This window comes from Heterocephalus glaber, unplaced genomic scaffold (assembly GCF_053883595.1).
Source record: "Heterocephalus glaber isolate CG9 unplaced genomic scaffold, H.glaber_assembly_v1.0 deba00000122, whole genome shotgun sequence".
Taxonomy (NCBI): domain Eukaryota; kingdom Metazoa; phylum Chordata; class Mammalia; order Rodentia; family Bathyergidae; genus Heterocephalus; species Heterocephalus glaber.
The window spans coordinates 63,327,719-63,345,694 of NW_028258138.1; the positions used below are offsets into that span (position 1 = coordinate 63,327,719).

The 17,976-nt window shown below is 36.9% G+C and overlaps 1 protein-coding gene across 20 annotated transcripts in view; it reads right to left on the reverse strand.

Moving 5' to 3' along the window:
* Nucleotides 1-17,374, reverse strand: part of Spice1 (spindle and centriole associated protein 1) — a 46,741-nt gene extending 29,367 nt beyond the window's left edge. For 13 of the 20 annotated variants that reach the window (XR_015452814.1, XR_015452813.1, XR_015452820.1 and 10 more), the window contains exons 1-6: nt 17,217-17,374; nt 15,607-15,705; nt 12,534-12,581; nt 8,159-8,302; nt 3,167-3,269; nt 2,184-2,290 (exon numbers count right to left, since the gene is read on the reverse strand). Coding sequence is in view for 17 of the 20 variants with exons in the window: in XM_087215602.1 (XP_087071728.1) it covers nt 2,184-2,290; nt 3,167-3,269; nt 8,159-8,302; nt 12,534-12,581; nt 15,607-15,705 (501 nt within the window). In the remaining 3 variants the exon portion in view is untranslated. The other 7 variants (XM_087215627.1, XM_087215618.1, XM_087215609.1 and 4 more) reach the window with 5 other exon arrangements.
* Between the last annotated feature and the right edge of the window lie 602 nt (nt 17,375-17,976).

Consider the following 17,976-nt stretch of genomic DNA (forward strand, 5'->3'; position numbering starts at 1 on the left):
AATTTCCAAATCTTTATCTCTACCTAGATCTCTCTTGAACCTGATACATTTATATTCAACTGCCTAAAAGATATCCCTACCCAATGGGTCCAAAGCTGAACATCTTCCTAAGCTTTTCCCACCATTCTTCAGAAACCTGTTCAGCTAATACTGCCTAAGACTATGAACACTGCCACCATCTACTAAGATGCTCAACCAGCAGACTAGGATTTTCTTTTTCACCCATCACATCTAAGCAGTCATCCAATCCTGTTAACTCTACCCCATTTTAATCTCTCTCAAATATAGGCCTAGTCCTTTATTTTCTCACTATTGGCACCTCTTTTAAGTCAGGGCCTTACCATTTCTCATCAAGATTCCAACCTAAGTCTTCTAACCAGACTGCTGTGGTTTAAATATGGCTTGCTCTCTCCAAACTTCATGTTGAAATTAATCCCCATTATGAGATCTTAAGAGAGACAGGACCAGATGGGAAGTAATTAAAGTTCTGCCTTCATGACTAGATTAATCCATTATTGGACTAATAGATCAATGAGATGTATCAAGAGCGGTTCTGCTATTAAAAGCCAGTCTGGCTTTGTCTTACACCATACAATTCCCCTGTCACCTCAGCACTCTGCCAACAAGACCATGAACAGATGTTGCCCCTCAACCTTAGCAGAAACATGAGCCAAAATAAACCTTTTTTCTTTGTAAGTAGCCTAGTCTGTGTTGTGCTATTAGCAAAAGAAAACTGACTAAGGCACAGACCCTCTCTTTCTCGTCCTGTCCCTCTCCAATCCATCTTACACACTACAGTCAATCTCATCATGACTCCATTCACTTCAAATCCTTTAGTGGAGTCATAACTTTCCAGGACTTTAGGCTTTCAGAGGCTGGTCTTCTCCTGAACCTCAGATCTTGCCAAGTCCACATGCCAATGGTGGAGACACACTTACTGTTGCTGGGATACACTCTGCACTTGTCTCCAGGCTCCAAATGACACCAAGTATTGCCAAACAAATAGGGCCCAACATTACACAACTTACTTCAATAAATGAGAAGGCTCCAGTTGAATATATTATAGCAATAAGCTATTCTTAGATGATTACGTTTCTAACTATCTGAAAATCAACTTTTCAATAAGTGCCAAAATAGTAATGGTTTTTGCTAAGGGCTATAGCTAATGGGTTTGGCTATTTTAAATATGTATAACATTCTATGTAATTGCCTTTAGGTAGAAAACTATGTCTTTCATGAGTCTGAACCTGCAAGTCCCTAGGTTTAGCCCTTCAATTAAAGATTTTTCCCTTATTTTTAATGGAAGGAATAAATAAGGAAATTTTATTTAAAAGGTACTAAGTCCTAGTCATTTCTAAAAAGTTGTTTTATTTTAGTATTAAGTTTTTTGTGGGCTTTTAAAAAATATTTAGAGTCTCAAATTATAAATGTTTTGACCAAGAGTTTCAATTATGTTAGAATACAGTTATTTAATAATATTTTATAAGTGCATCATGCACTATTATTTTCCCACAAATACCACATTTCCTGGGCGGGTGCCTTTTAAACATATTAATACATTAAAAGTGACCAACATTTAATAAAGAGCTATATTCCTGACATTATGCTGGCCTTTTACACAGCCTATCCCCACTGCTGATCCGTGCAGCAACTGTATCAGGTATATTCTATTCCCATTAATAAAGAACAAGGAAACAGAAAGACAAGACCACTTTGAGCCAACTCAGAAATCTTAAGGAAAGAACTCAAGATCAAACAGCGAGTAAATAGCAGAACACAGATCCACCTGATTCCAAGGAGTTCCTGCTGCTTCCTTAATGACAGATGCAGGCAGCACGTGGAGCCACATGACCTAAATTAGAATTTCATCTCTGATGCAAACTACATGATCTTGGACAAGTCACAATTTTTCTTAGCCTCATGCTCTTTCATCTACCAAATGAGGATAACAATAGGACCTACCTCCTAGGTAAGCACTCAGTAACTGTCCATTGTTACTATCCAGTCTCCTATCTTGTTTAGTATAAACATTACTCACACAAAGTCCAACATGCTTGTCTAAGAGCAAATCTAGCAACCACAACTAGAGACTATTGCTGTTTAAGCTTTTAAAATGTTTACTACAATGCCTACATCAACTTACACTTCAGTGTAAGCACTGTGGTATGAGCACAGCACATTACCTGAGGCTCCAGAACAGACTCATTAGGGAAGGACTGGGTAATTGGGTCCTGGTTCACCATGCTGGGACCCTGAGAGGAATCAGGAGCCATTGTTACATTTGGAAACCCTGCAGAAGGAAAGTAAGTCATGATGACTGTTTCATTTAATTGACTTCACAAATTCTATACTGCTACAGATTTGTATCATCATATGAAAATCTCAAATACTAAAAACAATAGCAGCAGCTTATACTGAATAGTGCTTACTATATACCACCGTTTCCAATGCTTATGTATGTAGGTACACGCATACATTTAAGCTCATTTTCAGACTCACAAAGCCCCATGAGGTAGACACTATTTTACAGATCAATAAACTGAAACTGAGAGACTACAAGCAACTACTTCAGAGTTACACTAGTAAATGGTTGAGCCAAGACTCAAACTTTATACCAAACCTGTTTGGTTTTGAAAAATTAAGATGAAAAATTAGCTAAATACACATCAAAATGAATAATGTTGTGTATCTGATGAGAGGCAAAGTTTCTTTTAGGGAAAAATTGAAGTTTTCAATGCTAAGCCTTAGATTTCAAATTAAGCATCACTCAGATTATATATCAGTGATGGTAAACCTTTTAGAGCTCTTAGTGATAACAAACAGCCTGCTGCAGCACATGTGCCATAGGTTCACCACCACTGTTTTATATATAAACACAAGTATTTTACTTTTATAACAAACTGGAAATCATCACATTTTAAAGTTATGAAATACTGCACATTATGCCATATTTTAGTAGATAATAACAATTTACCTTTCTTTAGCTGAATAATTTGTAATGATATCGTTAGTAAAATGCAAAGAAATTATAATGACTCTAACCCTAGAAACCCCATATATTATCCATCCTGAATACTTGTAATATATAGTTTGCCTGTGAAAGAACGTTAAATTCTTTCAAATAGTCAATAAGGAAAAGAAGCTTTTGTTTGGATCGAATACTTACCTGTGCGCCTGTAAGGAGCATAGACAAAGAGCTTTTTTGCTGCAGCCATCAAATGATCAGATTTCTCCAACACATCCTGCATCTGGTATTGATCAGAAAGAATCTAGACATGTGTTAATGTCAGTTATTATTCAGAAACAAAATATATTTACTTTTCAAATCACAAAAGAAAAGAAAAAGACTATATAAAGAATCAGTATAAAATAACCATAGGCCATCTCCTTAAAATCCTTCAGTGGCAATATCTCTAACTACCAGCAGATGGGGCTATTGCAATTGTTAGCAGCTTTCAAATAACAGCTAACAAACCAAATACACATTAAATTGTGACCCAGTACACTCACATCTACGCAAATATATCTACATATGTAATAAAATTTTCACTTAACCTTTCTCTATGAAAACTACTTTTATACTTTCTCTTAATTTCTATTCTATTTTTTAAAAGATAACCTACTAACTTGATTTCACGATTAACAAATTAAGATTCACTGTTCAAAAAACACAAATTAGAGATAAGACTCTTTAAGCCATAAACTTAGAGGTGCTTCAATCACTAAAGTAATTTCATAATCTATAATGGGTCATAATTAAAATATGAGTTTTAGGATTAAACAAATGTGATGCTTCTGTGTTTACAAATTGGCTTTTTATCCTGGAGGAGGAACTCAGAAAATCGCCTCAGTGGTGCCTTTAATATGCACTTTCTTCCTAGGAGCTTTCATAATTACAAGGCCACAGGCTAGAATAAAAAGTCAACTCTATCTACCACCACCAGGTGGCGCTCTCAAATTGAAGGAAGCCAAAATTAGCAGTCCAGTTTTCAAAATCAATAAAACATCTGGTAACAAACGTTCTTACCAGAATTTCTCTATATCACAGAATTATATAATGTGACCTCAGTTGTGGTTTTAGGACACAGAAAGATAAGTCGAATTCTTACTTTTTTCCTTTCTCCTCCTCGTATACATAGCCAAGCAGGTCAGCTAGCTCAGTTGGTGAGAATAAAGTTCTGAATTTATTCCTTCCAAAAAGAGTAAGCTTGGAATGTGAAGGCCAAGCACTACATTGAGGTTCTAGGTCCAGTTAAAGAAAACCAGGCAAAATCCGACCTCTTCATACTTAAGTTTCCTGATGTAGGGTTTCCTCAACCCCACAGGGTTGTGATAGATTTGTGGACCACTGAAAACCTGTATAGCACTCTAGTGATGCTTGAGAATGCTATTACAGCATAAATTACATCAGCCATGAAGCAATTCTCTATCCCCAGTGAGCCATCTTACAAGTACATACAATTAAGGAAAGAATGTGATTGGGTTAGAGTCTATTATTAGGGCAGAAAAATTACAAAAAGCTGATTTCATAATGGCTGTTTTTAAGAATTTACTAAAAAAAAAAAAGATCACTGATCTATCAAAATAAAGAATAAAGAACTCAAACAGACAGAAGCAGATTGTGGAGGAATAATCTTACCAATCACAATGAAACTTGATATTAATGAGGTCTCAAGTAAACCCTGCCCTGCCGCCTTCTGCTGGTCTCTGCTCAGGCTCCTTGGAACAGATGTTTGAATGATCAAATAGAAGCAATGTACTGACTTTCTTTGCTCTGTTTGTCTCATAAAACTCATTTTGACAGGTAAACTGATCTCCACAAGCCCATCTGTATATATGCTATTACTATCCAAAATGTGTTTACAGAGTACAAACTTGCAAGTGGTAGTGAACAGTTTTGGATTTTCAAAGGACCAGTCAGTCAAGGTCCCTGCAAAAACACTACTGGAAACTCCTCATCTTAACCTTTTTGTTCTCTGATAATAGGAACTAAACAGAACTGAGAAATTACAAAGGGATTTGGGGAGTTGTTACACTTTTGGAATTTGTGAAAGCCTTATGAAAGCCTCCTTCTTTCTCTGAGTTGGACTTGGAACCCAATTTCCTAGATTCTCACCACCTGGGTGCATGATACAGCAAATGCAGTCGAAGACTATGCTGGGGAAGATCTATGCAAATCTAGGTGCATACGGATGGGTCTTCAGACGCATGAGTCTTGTGGCTTCAAAACACAATAATTAAGCCTAAACAAATATGCTTATGGAGAGCTTTTCCTTCGGTCCTATCATATCCCTTTAACATAAACATTACAAATTTAGTAACAATGAAATAAAAGATGCTCATATTTTTGACTCAACAATTCTTTAATAATTTATCCCATAAATATACATATACCCCAAAACATATTCAAGAATCTATCACATTATTTATAGTGGCAAGGCAGGAGGCAATCTATGGGTAGCATACACTGCTGCTTAGCCACCAATATTCCTTCTTCCTCATTGCCCTTCAACAGCAGCACTCCCCAGTTTTAGCCAAGTATACAGCTTGATTTCCCAACTGTCTTTGCAGGTGAGAATGACCGTGCAGCCAGGGATTTAGTTCAGTGGTTTTACCGCCTGCTGCGCAAGTGCAAGGACCTGAGTTCAATCCTCAATACCAAAAAAAACTTATTACAGAGAATGACCATACAATGACTTTCTGGTCATCAGGAAATATGCCACAACTTCCGGAAGGGAATACCATGTACTTCCTTTTCCACTTCTGTTGGCTTGCATACAACTGAAGGAACCTGTACTCAGAGATAGAAGCTGTGTAACAAAGGACTGCAGGCTCCCTTCCCAGCTACCACTTACCTCTGAACTGTTTTATGAGACAGAAATAAATCTCCATTTTGTTCAAACCACTATGATCTACCATTCTTTTTTTCCTGGAAGTTTAATGTTACACTAATATAGAAGCTATCTCCATCAATAAAACACTGATAAATAAATTACAGTAAATCTGTATACTACAGGGCCATTACAAAGAAAAGGTAAAATCTGGAGATGCCGCTCACTGTTAGTCACTTCTCTAGCACGTGCAGGGCCCTGGGTTTGATCCCAGTACCACATTAAAAAAAAGAGAAAAAGAGGGGCCAGGGATTTAGCTCAGTGGTTCCACCGCCTGCCTCCCATGTACAAGGTCTCAAGTTCGATCCCTGGTACAAAAAAAAAAAAAAAAGAAAGAAAGAAAGAGAAAATGAAAAAAAAGGTAGATTTCTAAGTACTGACATGGAATAATTTCCAAGATATATTGTTAAAGGGAAATGAGTGAATTCACTAAGAGGTTTTCAACCCCACAGCACATTAAAATTACTAAGAAAACTATCTATAAAATACCTCAATGGGACTACACCACATATCAACTAAATCCTAACCTCTGAGCATACAGTCCAGACACAGTTACATTTTTTAGAGGACCTTTTCAACCATAACTAATTCTAATGTGCAGTATAGGTTTAGAAACACTACCTGGGAGCACTAGCAAAAGAAGGCAGAGAAACTTCACTCATCCTCTCACCAAGCTCCTTTGAATCCCTGCTTCTACCATATCTGTTACTTGTAGGAGAAATTCAGAACACAAGAAAAAGGCACTAGAGAGGGAAAACTAAAGCCCAGGATCTGATGCACTGCTGAGGGGCTGCCCTTTCCTGGATAGAACTGTGTCTTCAGGCCTTTCAATGAGAATTAGCATGTAACATTCAAATTACATGAGCATCCAAGATAACCACAAATTAGTTATCTGTAAAGGAGACTTCTCTCTCAATCCACTATTCTTTTCTCAAGCTCATGTAAACATTTATTTGAGAGAGAAAATTCTTCCTGATGATATGTGAGATTGAGACTTTATTTCACTGAGAACCCTAATAAAGTTCTCAAAAGACAAGGTGTGATTTAAGGCTAGCACGAAAGGTCACCCAGACCAACCAGTGCCATTAGCTTCAACATGAGTAAGAGGCAACACTACAAAGCACATTTCCTTTACAGTGATTTCAGTTCAAATTTAAAAGGTTATTTTGCTGTATTTTCCTCTTATTTCCCGTATTATTTATTCCTACATATTTGATTACTTACCCAAATACCCTACATCTACCAAAAAGTTAAGCCTAAAATAAATGGGTTACTACCTAGTTGGATAAGCACACAACATTCTTTTATTTATTTACTTGTTTTTTGCTAAGTAATCTAACAGCAGTGCTATTGAACTGAGAAAAACAATTATAGTAGTTCATGTATAGAAGAGACTAATTATGTGCCAAGGACCATACTGATGATCACTTTACAATATTATTAAAATCTCATAATAATACAACCAGACATTTTAAAGATGAGACAATTAAGGCTGAAAAGTTAAATAATTTAAGGTCACAGAGCTAGTACGTTGTAGAGCAAGAATTCAAACCACCACACTAGACTCCAATCATCATTCTGCTATTTTTTTCAAAGTCCACATAAAAGTATAATTACAAAATACAATGAACACTTAAATTTTTAAAATTACAATAAAATATATATTGTCATTAATCCCTTCAAAATATTCCCCCATGCTTGAACACATTTTTCCCATAGTTCTTGCCACTCTTTGAAGTAGTTCTGGAAATCCTCTTTAATGAGTGTCTTTAGTTGCACTGTCATGGAGGCCTTAGTGTCCTACACTGATTCAAAACATTTACCTTTCATGGTCATTTTGACTTTGAGGAAGAGCCAGAAGTCACATGGTAGCAGATCCAGTGAATAAGATGCATGAAGATGCACTGTAATGTTTTTACAAGCCTGCCTTTCCATCAGATGGCACTGGACAGCAGCATTCACTGTATTGATCACACCACTTAAGGATACTCACAAAGAAGACTTCCTGGACTGTTTCAGAAAGTGCAAGAACAATGGGATAAGTCTGTTCAAAGTGAACAGGAATATTTTGAGGGGGGTTTATAGCAATGTGTCTTCTACTATATTTTTTAATGTAAATACATACTTTATTTTTTGATCAGCCCTTGTAGATAATAGTATAAAGATGCAATTACTAGTCTCTTTAATGTGAATCAAATCCAAGGAAAAAGAGAGAACCTTATTTATTTCTTTTTTCTAATTCTTAAGATAATCTCTGTTAGCATTACCTCCTTCATGATAGACAATCTAGTTTTCTCTAGATTCCAAGTTTCTGGTTTCTGCTTCCTGCATTTTCTTCTCAGAGCTTTTTCTTGGAGTTCCCAGTGAACTAATGCTCTATTCTTTGATTTGTGTATTTCATGACGACGTACCTATACAGAAGGAAAAAAATTCAGAGGAACATTTTCAGTAACAAAGAAGTTGCCTATACAGATGGTAGGACCACCTAGTCATCTAGTTCATCACTTTTTAAATTCTTTTGGGTTCAATATATGCATATTTATATATATATATATGCACAACCAAATTTTTCATAATCCTCTAAATTTTCAAAAGTGATCTTAAGAAAAAGAAGTATCTAGAACTAGTAAATCTAGCTAAAAGACATACTGGAAATAATATTAATATCAATTTCCTTTGCTCCAACATTGTCCAATAAACTAGTGTTTCTCAAACCATAGGTTAGGTCTCAATTTAATGGATGATAAAAATCAATTTGTGGGTCAAAATTGACATTTTTCACACACACACACACACACACACACACACACACACACACACACACACACACTGAGCACAATGTAAAAGTCACAAAACCCACTAAGTCATCTTTGGCAAAGACACATCAGTTTCATGATAATCACATCACTACCAAGAATGAATTGTGCAGTGTTTTCATAGCCTTGCCATGGTTTCATGTGGAAGTGAGCCAGAGAAGTTGCAGAAATCCAGGGAAGTGGAGTTCCTGGGACAAAGAGAAATGAACCACAGGTCTTAAGGAAGAAGCCAAGTATGGTGGCACATGGTTGTAATTCCAGGATACTGGGAGGCTGAGGCAGGAGGATCCCAAGTTTTAGCCCAGCCCAGGCAATTTAGCAAGACTGTCAAAAAAATTTTAAGACAGGGGATAGTGATGTAGCTCAGAGTGAAGGTCCTGGGTTAAATCCCCAGTACCAAAGAGAGGAAAAGAAGAGTTACAAAGGAAGAATGTTTTGGGGTGGCTAAGGAAGAAAAGCAGATATCTGACTTTATAGGTAAGTACGTTAGTATTCAAAACTAAGTGTAAACAAAACTCAATCTGACAAATGTCCTACTGAGTTTTCACCATGTAAATAAGAAATCAATCCATTAAAAGACTAACAATCAGATATTATGTGAGGATTCTGATTCACATAAGACAAATGAAATGACTTTTTTAGATAATTAGAAAAAAATCTGAGTTGGGTGTGGTGGCACATGCCTGTAATCCCAGCACTTGGAAGGCTGAGGCAGGAGGACCTCTGCTTGAGGCCAGCCTCAGCTACATAGTAAATTCAAGACCTTGTCTCAAGAAAACAAACAAACGTTAAAAAAGTCTGGATGTGAACTAAATATTACAAAAATTATTTTTACTTTTGTGGACATGATAATGCTATTATAATTATTTTAAAGTCTAATTTAATATGTATACACAAAAGTGATATGTTCTTTAGGATTCACTTTAAAATATTTCAGTGAAGAAAAAAACACAGTATAAGTGAAGTAACTATAGCAAAATTTTAACAAGTATTATTTCCAAGTGAACAACACATGGAAGTATATGAGAGTTCTTTATATTTTACTTGAGTTTGAATTTTTCATTAAAAAAAGTTCAGGGCTGGGAATTTAGCTCAGTGGTTCCAGTGCCTGTCTTGCAAGCACAAGGTCCCAAGTTCAAACCCCGGTACCAAAAAAAAAATTAAAAAAATAAAAATTAAAGAAGTTCAGCCTATTAGATATCATTATTATCCTCAAATATTTAAGGAATACTTCGTTAGCCTAGTAGGATTAAGACTTCTAGACAGTTTAAGATATAGTTCCTGTTTTTTAGAAGCATTAACAATATCTGCCCAGGGAGATTGGGCAAATCCATATAAAGATACATGATATGCATTAGATGGCATATACTCAATGCTTTATTTAGACAGTAAGTTCAGAGGGAATAACAGTAGAGCAATTTCAAACAGCAGGACTTCAAACTCGCTACAAAGCTATAGTGACCCAATAGTGCAGTAGTGCATAGGGATAGACATATAGATCAGTGGAAGAGAGGTACAGAATAAACCCTCATGCTTATGGATAACTGATTTTTCAATAAGACTCAGATAACTCAATGGGGAAAGAATAATCTTTTCAATAAATGATACTTGGACAATTGGATATCCACTTAAAAAAACAAAGTTGGACCCCCTTCCTCACACCATATATAAAAATTATCTTAAACGTAGACTTAAACATAAGAGCTACAACTATAAAACTTTTAGAAGAAAACATAAAAGTAAACCTTTGTGGACAATAGGTTAGTAATATTTTATTGATATGACACTAAAAACACAAGTGGTAAAAGGAAAAAACCAGGTAAATTAGACTTTATGAAAATTATAAGCTATCATGTTTGACAAGCAGCATCAAAAACGTGAATACATGGGCGGGGGATTTAGCTCAGTGGTTCCACCTCCTGTCTCGCAGGCACAAAGACCTGAGTTCCATCCCCGGTACCAAAAAGAAACAAACAAAAACTGAATAGAAACTGGGTTGGGTAGTGTATGGCTATAATCCCAGCACTCTGGGAGGCTGCAGCAGGAGGATCACAAGTTTGAGCCCAGTCTAGGCAACATAGTGACTTAGCAAGACCATGTCTCAAAATTAAAAAGTAGAACGAGTTGAAAATGTAGTTCAATCCCCAGTAGCACCAAAAAAAGAAAAAAAAAAACTGAAAAGTGAGAAGTGAAAAGACAACTAAGACATTTGTAAATCATATATCTCATATGAAACTTGTATCCAGAATATAAGAACTACTATAATTCAATAAAAACACAAATGATCCAATTTAAAATGATTAAAAGATTTAAATAGACATTTCTCCAAAGAAGATACTACAAATACCCAATAAGCACATGAAAAGGTATTCAGCATCTTTTCAACATCACTTCTTATTAAGAAATTGCAAATGAAAGCCACAATGAAATAGCACCTTATATCCACTGGGAGAACTAAAATTAAAAAGAACAATAATCCTAATGTGGAGAAGCTGGAAGCCGCACACATGCTGCTGTGATGTAAATGATGCAGCCACTTTGGAAAAGTTCAGCAGTCACCCCAAAAGTTAAATATGGAGAAGTTATAGGACCCAGCAGTTCTGCTCCTAGTATATATACAAGAGAAGTGACACCATATGTTCACACAAAAATTGTACATGAATGTTCACAACAGCATTATTCATAACAATCCAAAAATAGAAACAATTCAAATTCTGCCAATTAATGCATCAATAAATAAAACATGACATTCACACAATGGACAAATATCCAGCAACAATAAGGAATGGAGTTCAGATATAAGCTACAATATAGATGAATCTTGAAAACATTATGCTAAGAAAAGAATGCCAGACACAAAGGGTCACATAATGGATTCCATTTATAAGCAAAATCCAGGATGGGCAAATCCACAGAGACAGAAAGTAGATTAGTCACTGCCACAGACTGGGAGGGAGTAGGCATAGAGTGAATGTTAATGGGCCCAGGTTTCTTTCTGGGGTGATGAAAACATTCTAAGATTAGATAATAATGATGACTGCACAACCCTGAATATACTAATAACCATTTAAGTCCACACTTTAACAGTGGAAATTTTATAGTATGTGAATTATATATAAATAAAGCCATTTTTTAAAACCCTGTATTCTACTGCACAATAGGGTACTGTATATTTCAAAAAAAAAAATCTAAAAGAAAGGATTGTGAATGTTTCTACCACAAATAAAATAATGTTTAAAGAGATATATGTTGACCTTAATTTGAACATCATACAATACAAATGTGTAACAAAACATCACATGGTACCCTATAAGTGCAACTGCTATGTAAACTTAGAATAATATTTTAAATGAAAAAAATCTAAAGCATAAACTTTTTAAAAAGTAGGAGTTGAACTAAGATAAAAAAGCAAAGTAAGACTTGGATGGGTAGAGAAGGTAGAGAAATAGCAAATTGTGGCTCAGATGTAGAAATATGCATGGTAGAGTCAAGGGATAAATTACTACACTGACCACACCAATACTCTTGCAAAACAAAGTAATAGCAAATAATACTGAAGGGATCTGTAGGTAGAAAAAGACAGAGGTGTACAGGACAATTCTATACTAAAAGAGATCTGAATCATAACCCAAAGCTATCAAATGAAATTTCCATACTAATTGATACACCTAGGTAAAATGAGTAAGGCCAGAGAATATGCTTTAGTTTATATGGACATAAACAAGAGAAAACATAACTGAATAACTCCCAGGAATGACTGCAGCTTTTATTCTGAAGGTTTGAAATCAAATACCAAGTAAAACTTAACTTTCAGTATTAAACTTACCAGATCCTCAGGAGTTGCCCGATGAACTGTCAGATCATTCACAGTACTCTGTAAGAAAAGGTGACCTTTACTTAAGAAAAAGTTTTCTTATAAAATATTAGCATTTCCTGGATAATAAAGCTGAAAATTGATTTAAAATCTTAAGACCAAAAACTCTTTCCAGGAAAAAGTATTCTCCATATAAATATTAACACAGATTACTGTTAGATGACCTGCAGAAAATAACACTTTAAGTTGTTTTACAGAAAATAAGAACTCAACTATATTAAAACAAGGGATAAAAAAGAGTAGTATATATTCAAAATGAGTACATTTAGCTACGGTTGCAGTTTTCAAACTGTATTGCGTGGAATGCCATGATTCTTATAAAGATTTCTAACAGAAAGTCTGATCACTATAAAAGGTTCCATTTATGTCCACAAACATCTGTGCCATAGAACCTATTACAATATGAGATTAATCACTTACCAGTCCAATTATTTAAACACAGGGTGACCAAAAATTATTATTTTTTCATTAATTTTTTAATAAGAATATAATAGAAAATATTAAAAAATGGCAATTTTACCAAATTTATTCAATACAAGAATCAACTGGTTGAAATGGCATGCACCCGAGCCACTCTTGGAACAGTCACTACATAAACAAACATGCTGCTCAAGTGACTCTTGGGGTAAACTGTTAAGTGGTGAAGTGTGTAGGCTCTGCCTAATTTCATAAAAGGTGAAAAAGGGACTAACCAACATGGCAAAGCTACCACACTGCACAACTCCAGGAGGTACAAGGAGTATTCTAGTCCATGTAATCAGTATCCTTTGGACTTGTGTGGTGCCCAGCCTACAAGCTCTAACAAACAGCCCTGCAACTTGGCACTTCCCAAAATGACCTCAGCCATTTTGCTACACAGATTTAGAAAGGCAGGAAACAAAAGAAGTTAAGAGTTTTACTAGCAAGTGATGAGAAATACAAAGGAGATTGAGTCACAATAGTTTCTGAAGTATTCAGAGGCTAAACTTTTTTGGCCATGATTTATACTTAGGTTAAAGCTTTCCTACATGAAAACTGATATTATTATTATTATTTTTTTTTTTTTTTGGCACCAGGGATGGAACTCCGGACCTTGCGCTTTCGAGGCAGGCTCCAGAACCACTGAGCTAAATCCCTGGCCCCTAAAACTGTTATTCTTTACAAGATGATTTAGAAAGGTACAAAGTACAACTAAAATCACATGAGAATTGTCTGTAGTAATCCTAATAAAATTCAGGCATACAAAAAAGTGCTATACTGGGAGTTAGTTTTCATGGAAAAAATATAATTCCATCAATACTACTATTGCTTTAAACTATTTTATTCTGAAATCGCCTTTAAATGTAATAATATACAAGTCATTTCAGAAAGTGGCTTGCTATTGTCACCAAAACAGTATGAATCAGTTGGACCTCTGTTCAATCATTTACTATTTATGCCAAATGACTTACAACTATTTTCCAATTTCAGTCTACCTTTGAAAGACAGATTTTTCCAGTTCTGGAGATAACAAAAAGTAAATGAGGAAGATTTCTGATGCAATTTCAAATGATAGGTTTCAATTTAATTTTGAGAAATAGCTAAATATTGAAATAAATACTGAACTTCCCAAGCGAACCATTATGAAAGGGACAATACTACATTACCATCTGCCAATCAGATGTCAACAAAAACAATCTAAACAGAGAAGTCCCTTTACCCCACTTCCAGAAGTTGTCAGTTTGCTGAAGATGTCTAGCAAAGGCGGTTGGTCACTACCTTGAAAGTTCCCAGCCCAAAAGAATTCCTAAGATCTAAGCTAGTCCCTATCTCCCTGGTAATTAGGGGGGATACTCAGGTTAGAAGACAGGCATTACATGCTCCAGATATCTGAGACTTGTTTTATATTTTAAGAGATTCTTTTTAAAATACATTTTATTTTATTTTATCCCATTCCCCCCTCAAGCCCCCTCCCCTCCCTATGTACAAAAGCTTTGTTTCCATTAAGAGATTCTTTTACTGGGCCAATGATTTAGCTCAGTGGAGCTGCTGCCTGCCTCACAAGCTCAAGGTCCAGAGTTCAATCCCGGGAACAACAACAAAAAAAGAGATTCTTGTACTAAAATTCATCAGCCTCTAGAGAGGTAAGCAACAAATAATTCAAAAGAGAACAAAGATCACAGACTTTTTTAGTCAAAAATGCCACCCGCAAAATTATAGTATCAGTGGTTGCTAAGGACAAATCTAAAACAGGTATCAAAAAATGTTCATAGACCTCAGTGACAGACTAACTGGTGTTCCCTTGAAGCAAAGAGATTTCAAACAAAGCAGAAATAAAAGGACTTTTTTAAAAGACACACTCTCCAACCAATTAAGATTTTAATTTTTTTTCTAAGGAGCTGGAAGTTGTAGCCTACGAAGGCATATTTTAAAAAACTCCCCAAAGAAGTCTGCTCTTTTCCCCAAGACCAAGGATATAACATGCCAGAAACTGTGAGACCAGGATAAATCCAAGAAATTCCATCTTGGCCTGTAGATGAACTCCCGTCGTACCCCTCCCCTTATAAAGTAGATGATTTTTGTAACTGCTTGTTCTGCTTCTGTAAACTTGCTTCATCGCTTCTCGGAAAGAGATAGTGCCTGGTGCCTCCCTTTACTAACTTGACACAGCAAGATAGCAGAGTTGTGAAAAATTACTTTTGCAACTAGTCAAAAACATGTTAACCTCCCCTTGAACTTCTCTTCTTAAAATAACACCTATAAAAGCTATGCTGCTATAACACTCTATACAAACTGTGCTGTTTCTGGACTCAGGGCTTCACTTCACTTAGGAAGTGGAGTCCACGTGCGTGAATAAACTCCTTTCAGTGTTAACTTTGTCGTTGGTCCCAGTGTTTGGTGATTTATCGGCTCGCTTGGCACAACAGAAACCCATTTCACTTTATTACTTTATTCATGGTATTCTGAGCCCCATTCAGAACATCATTCTGAGTGACTAGGGCCCCATCATCACGCCTATTACCCAGAGTAATGTCATACAGTTTACCATCTCACCACATGTACTTACATCCCATTCTTGCTTCACTGCAGTTTTCTTCTTCTTCACTTTCAGTGCTTTTTTTCCACCTCCTCGAGGACAGTAACGGTTCACTCTGACCAATGACATCTAAGAGTAATACCAAAAATTTTAAATACAAAAAGTAATAATTATGCATTACCAGAGGGGGAAAGGACACCTAGGAAAAACAAAATAACTTAAAACATCAGAAGAAAACTTTAAGTATCATAAAAGGAATAGGGTATCAAACTACTTGATTCTTTTATTTTACAGCTAATAGGAAATTGATATAGATACATATAATGAAGTTTCAAGTGAATAATTTAAATTTATTTGAAAGAACTCTAGGAAAGTGGCAATTTAGCAGAGAACTAGGATAGCAGTCATGGTCTTTGTCATTAGTTTCACAAATTCACAATTAGTACAGAAAATGCCATTATTTTTGCTAAGAGCCAAGCACTAAATATACCAATAAAATAGAATAGCCTATGGCCTGGTACAGTTTGAGTTTGTCACAGGACCACAATTAAACAAGTCATTACAATAAAAAAGCAATGCAAGAAGTAAATTCCCGTGCCATGGAAATACCTTAACTTACACAATGAGAAAAATCTGTCTGCTCTCCCTAAGTCTTTCAAAAATGTTTAAGCTGAAAGCTAAAGCATGAATAAAAGACGTGGGAAAGAAAGCATGTTCCAGGCAAGGGAAAAAGCATGTAGAGTTTGAGAAGTTCAATGTGACTTGACAGGGAAACCGGCTAGGGAAGAGGCTAAAAAGAAAGGCAAAGGGACGATGATGGTCTTGTGAGCGCAGCAACTTGAACATGATCCTAAAGACCCTCAAAGCCACTGAAGGACTTTGAGCACTAAGAGTTTAGCAAATCCGCTCTGACTAGTTTGATAAACTAATCAAAAGAAACAAGGGCTCTTTCCAAACACTGTCCCTTCATCAATTCTACCCAGATACAGGTCTCCCCGATGGGTATAGATCTCAAGCTTTTACTTCCTTCCTCAAAAGATTTTAATGGTGCCCCACAGTAGAGAAGAATCCAACCAAGAATCGCCTCAACCTTAGGGACCAATTGGTCTTTCCAGTCTTTTCTCACGTCTCCCACACATCCCAAGACCAGGCTCTGGCCCTCGCACATAAGTCCAACTATTCTTTTCCCTCTGCTTGCAACCCTCTTGCGACTTTCACTCACTTTTCTACGGCTTTACTTCCACAGCTCCTCACAACTCACGCCTTCCTGACGTCCATCGATTATATGAGCAACTCTATCCCAAAGTGCGCTGGGTGGACTGTCTCCTGCTAGAGAGTGAACGCTTTGAAGGGGAGAATCCAGCACCCCAGCTTCTAGCTCTGTGCAAAAGCGACCGAGAGCGGTGTGCATGTGCACAGTAAGGTGCTCCTGCAGAGAGAGCGCTAGACAAGTACCCTGAAATGCACACACTCTCTGGAAAACACACGGCCGCCCTGAGGCCTTTGGTAGGAAAGATCCTAGACCTGACTCCTGGGTCCCCTGGGAACACAGAGACGCTAGCTCCGTTCTCCCCGCCTGAGAAGTAACCCGGGACTCTAAAGCTCGATGAGCCCGGGGGCTGCAGACCTCTGCTGCGTACCTCAACCTGCCTTGCAGATTTCTGCTGCTGCCTCCACAGGGACTAAAATCTCAAGAGTCCAGAACCTCGCGAAGCCAGCCACAGGTTAACGCAGTCCACGACTTCCGGGATGTTGCCAGGCTACCAACGCCCCGCCCCCACGCCTTTGCGTATTTCCGGCGAGATCAGTGCGCAGGTGCCTTCCAAAGATTGGTTTGGGCTCTGGGACTGAGGACAGGGGTGTTTTTTGCGTTTACCTGGTGAACTCTAGTTTTCGGGGCAAAGTATTGCTAGGTAGGCCCGTAGCATCAGCTAGTGCCTCGAGAATTCTCTAAATGAAAATTGTTGCTTTCCCCACCAGGCTTAACACATCACACATATTTATTTTCACCTCTATTTATTTATTTTAGAATGTTTATTACCATCTGCTTGTGTGCCAGAGACACACAGTGGAAACCAAAACAAGCAAGGTCCCTGCTGTCAGGTAGCTTGCGGCATAATAGCAGAAAGCTGTCAATGACACAAAGGTAATACTTAAATGATGATGAGTGCTAAGAAAAAACCATACTAAGTTTATTATTACAGAAATGTTTGAATTTCTTAGGAAAGCGGAGGTGCAAGGATGAGTATCCTTGCAAAGAAAAAGGCATTTCTGCGGAGGGAGCCCCATGTGTAAAGTCATGTGGCAAATGCAAGGGATGGAAAGGAGTTCAGTGTGTCTGGAGTTGAGAGAACAGGGTAGTTATGTAGGGAGAGGCTGCCCTGATAGGCTTGAGCTGAC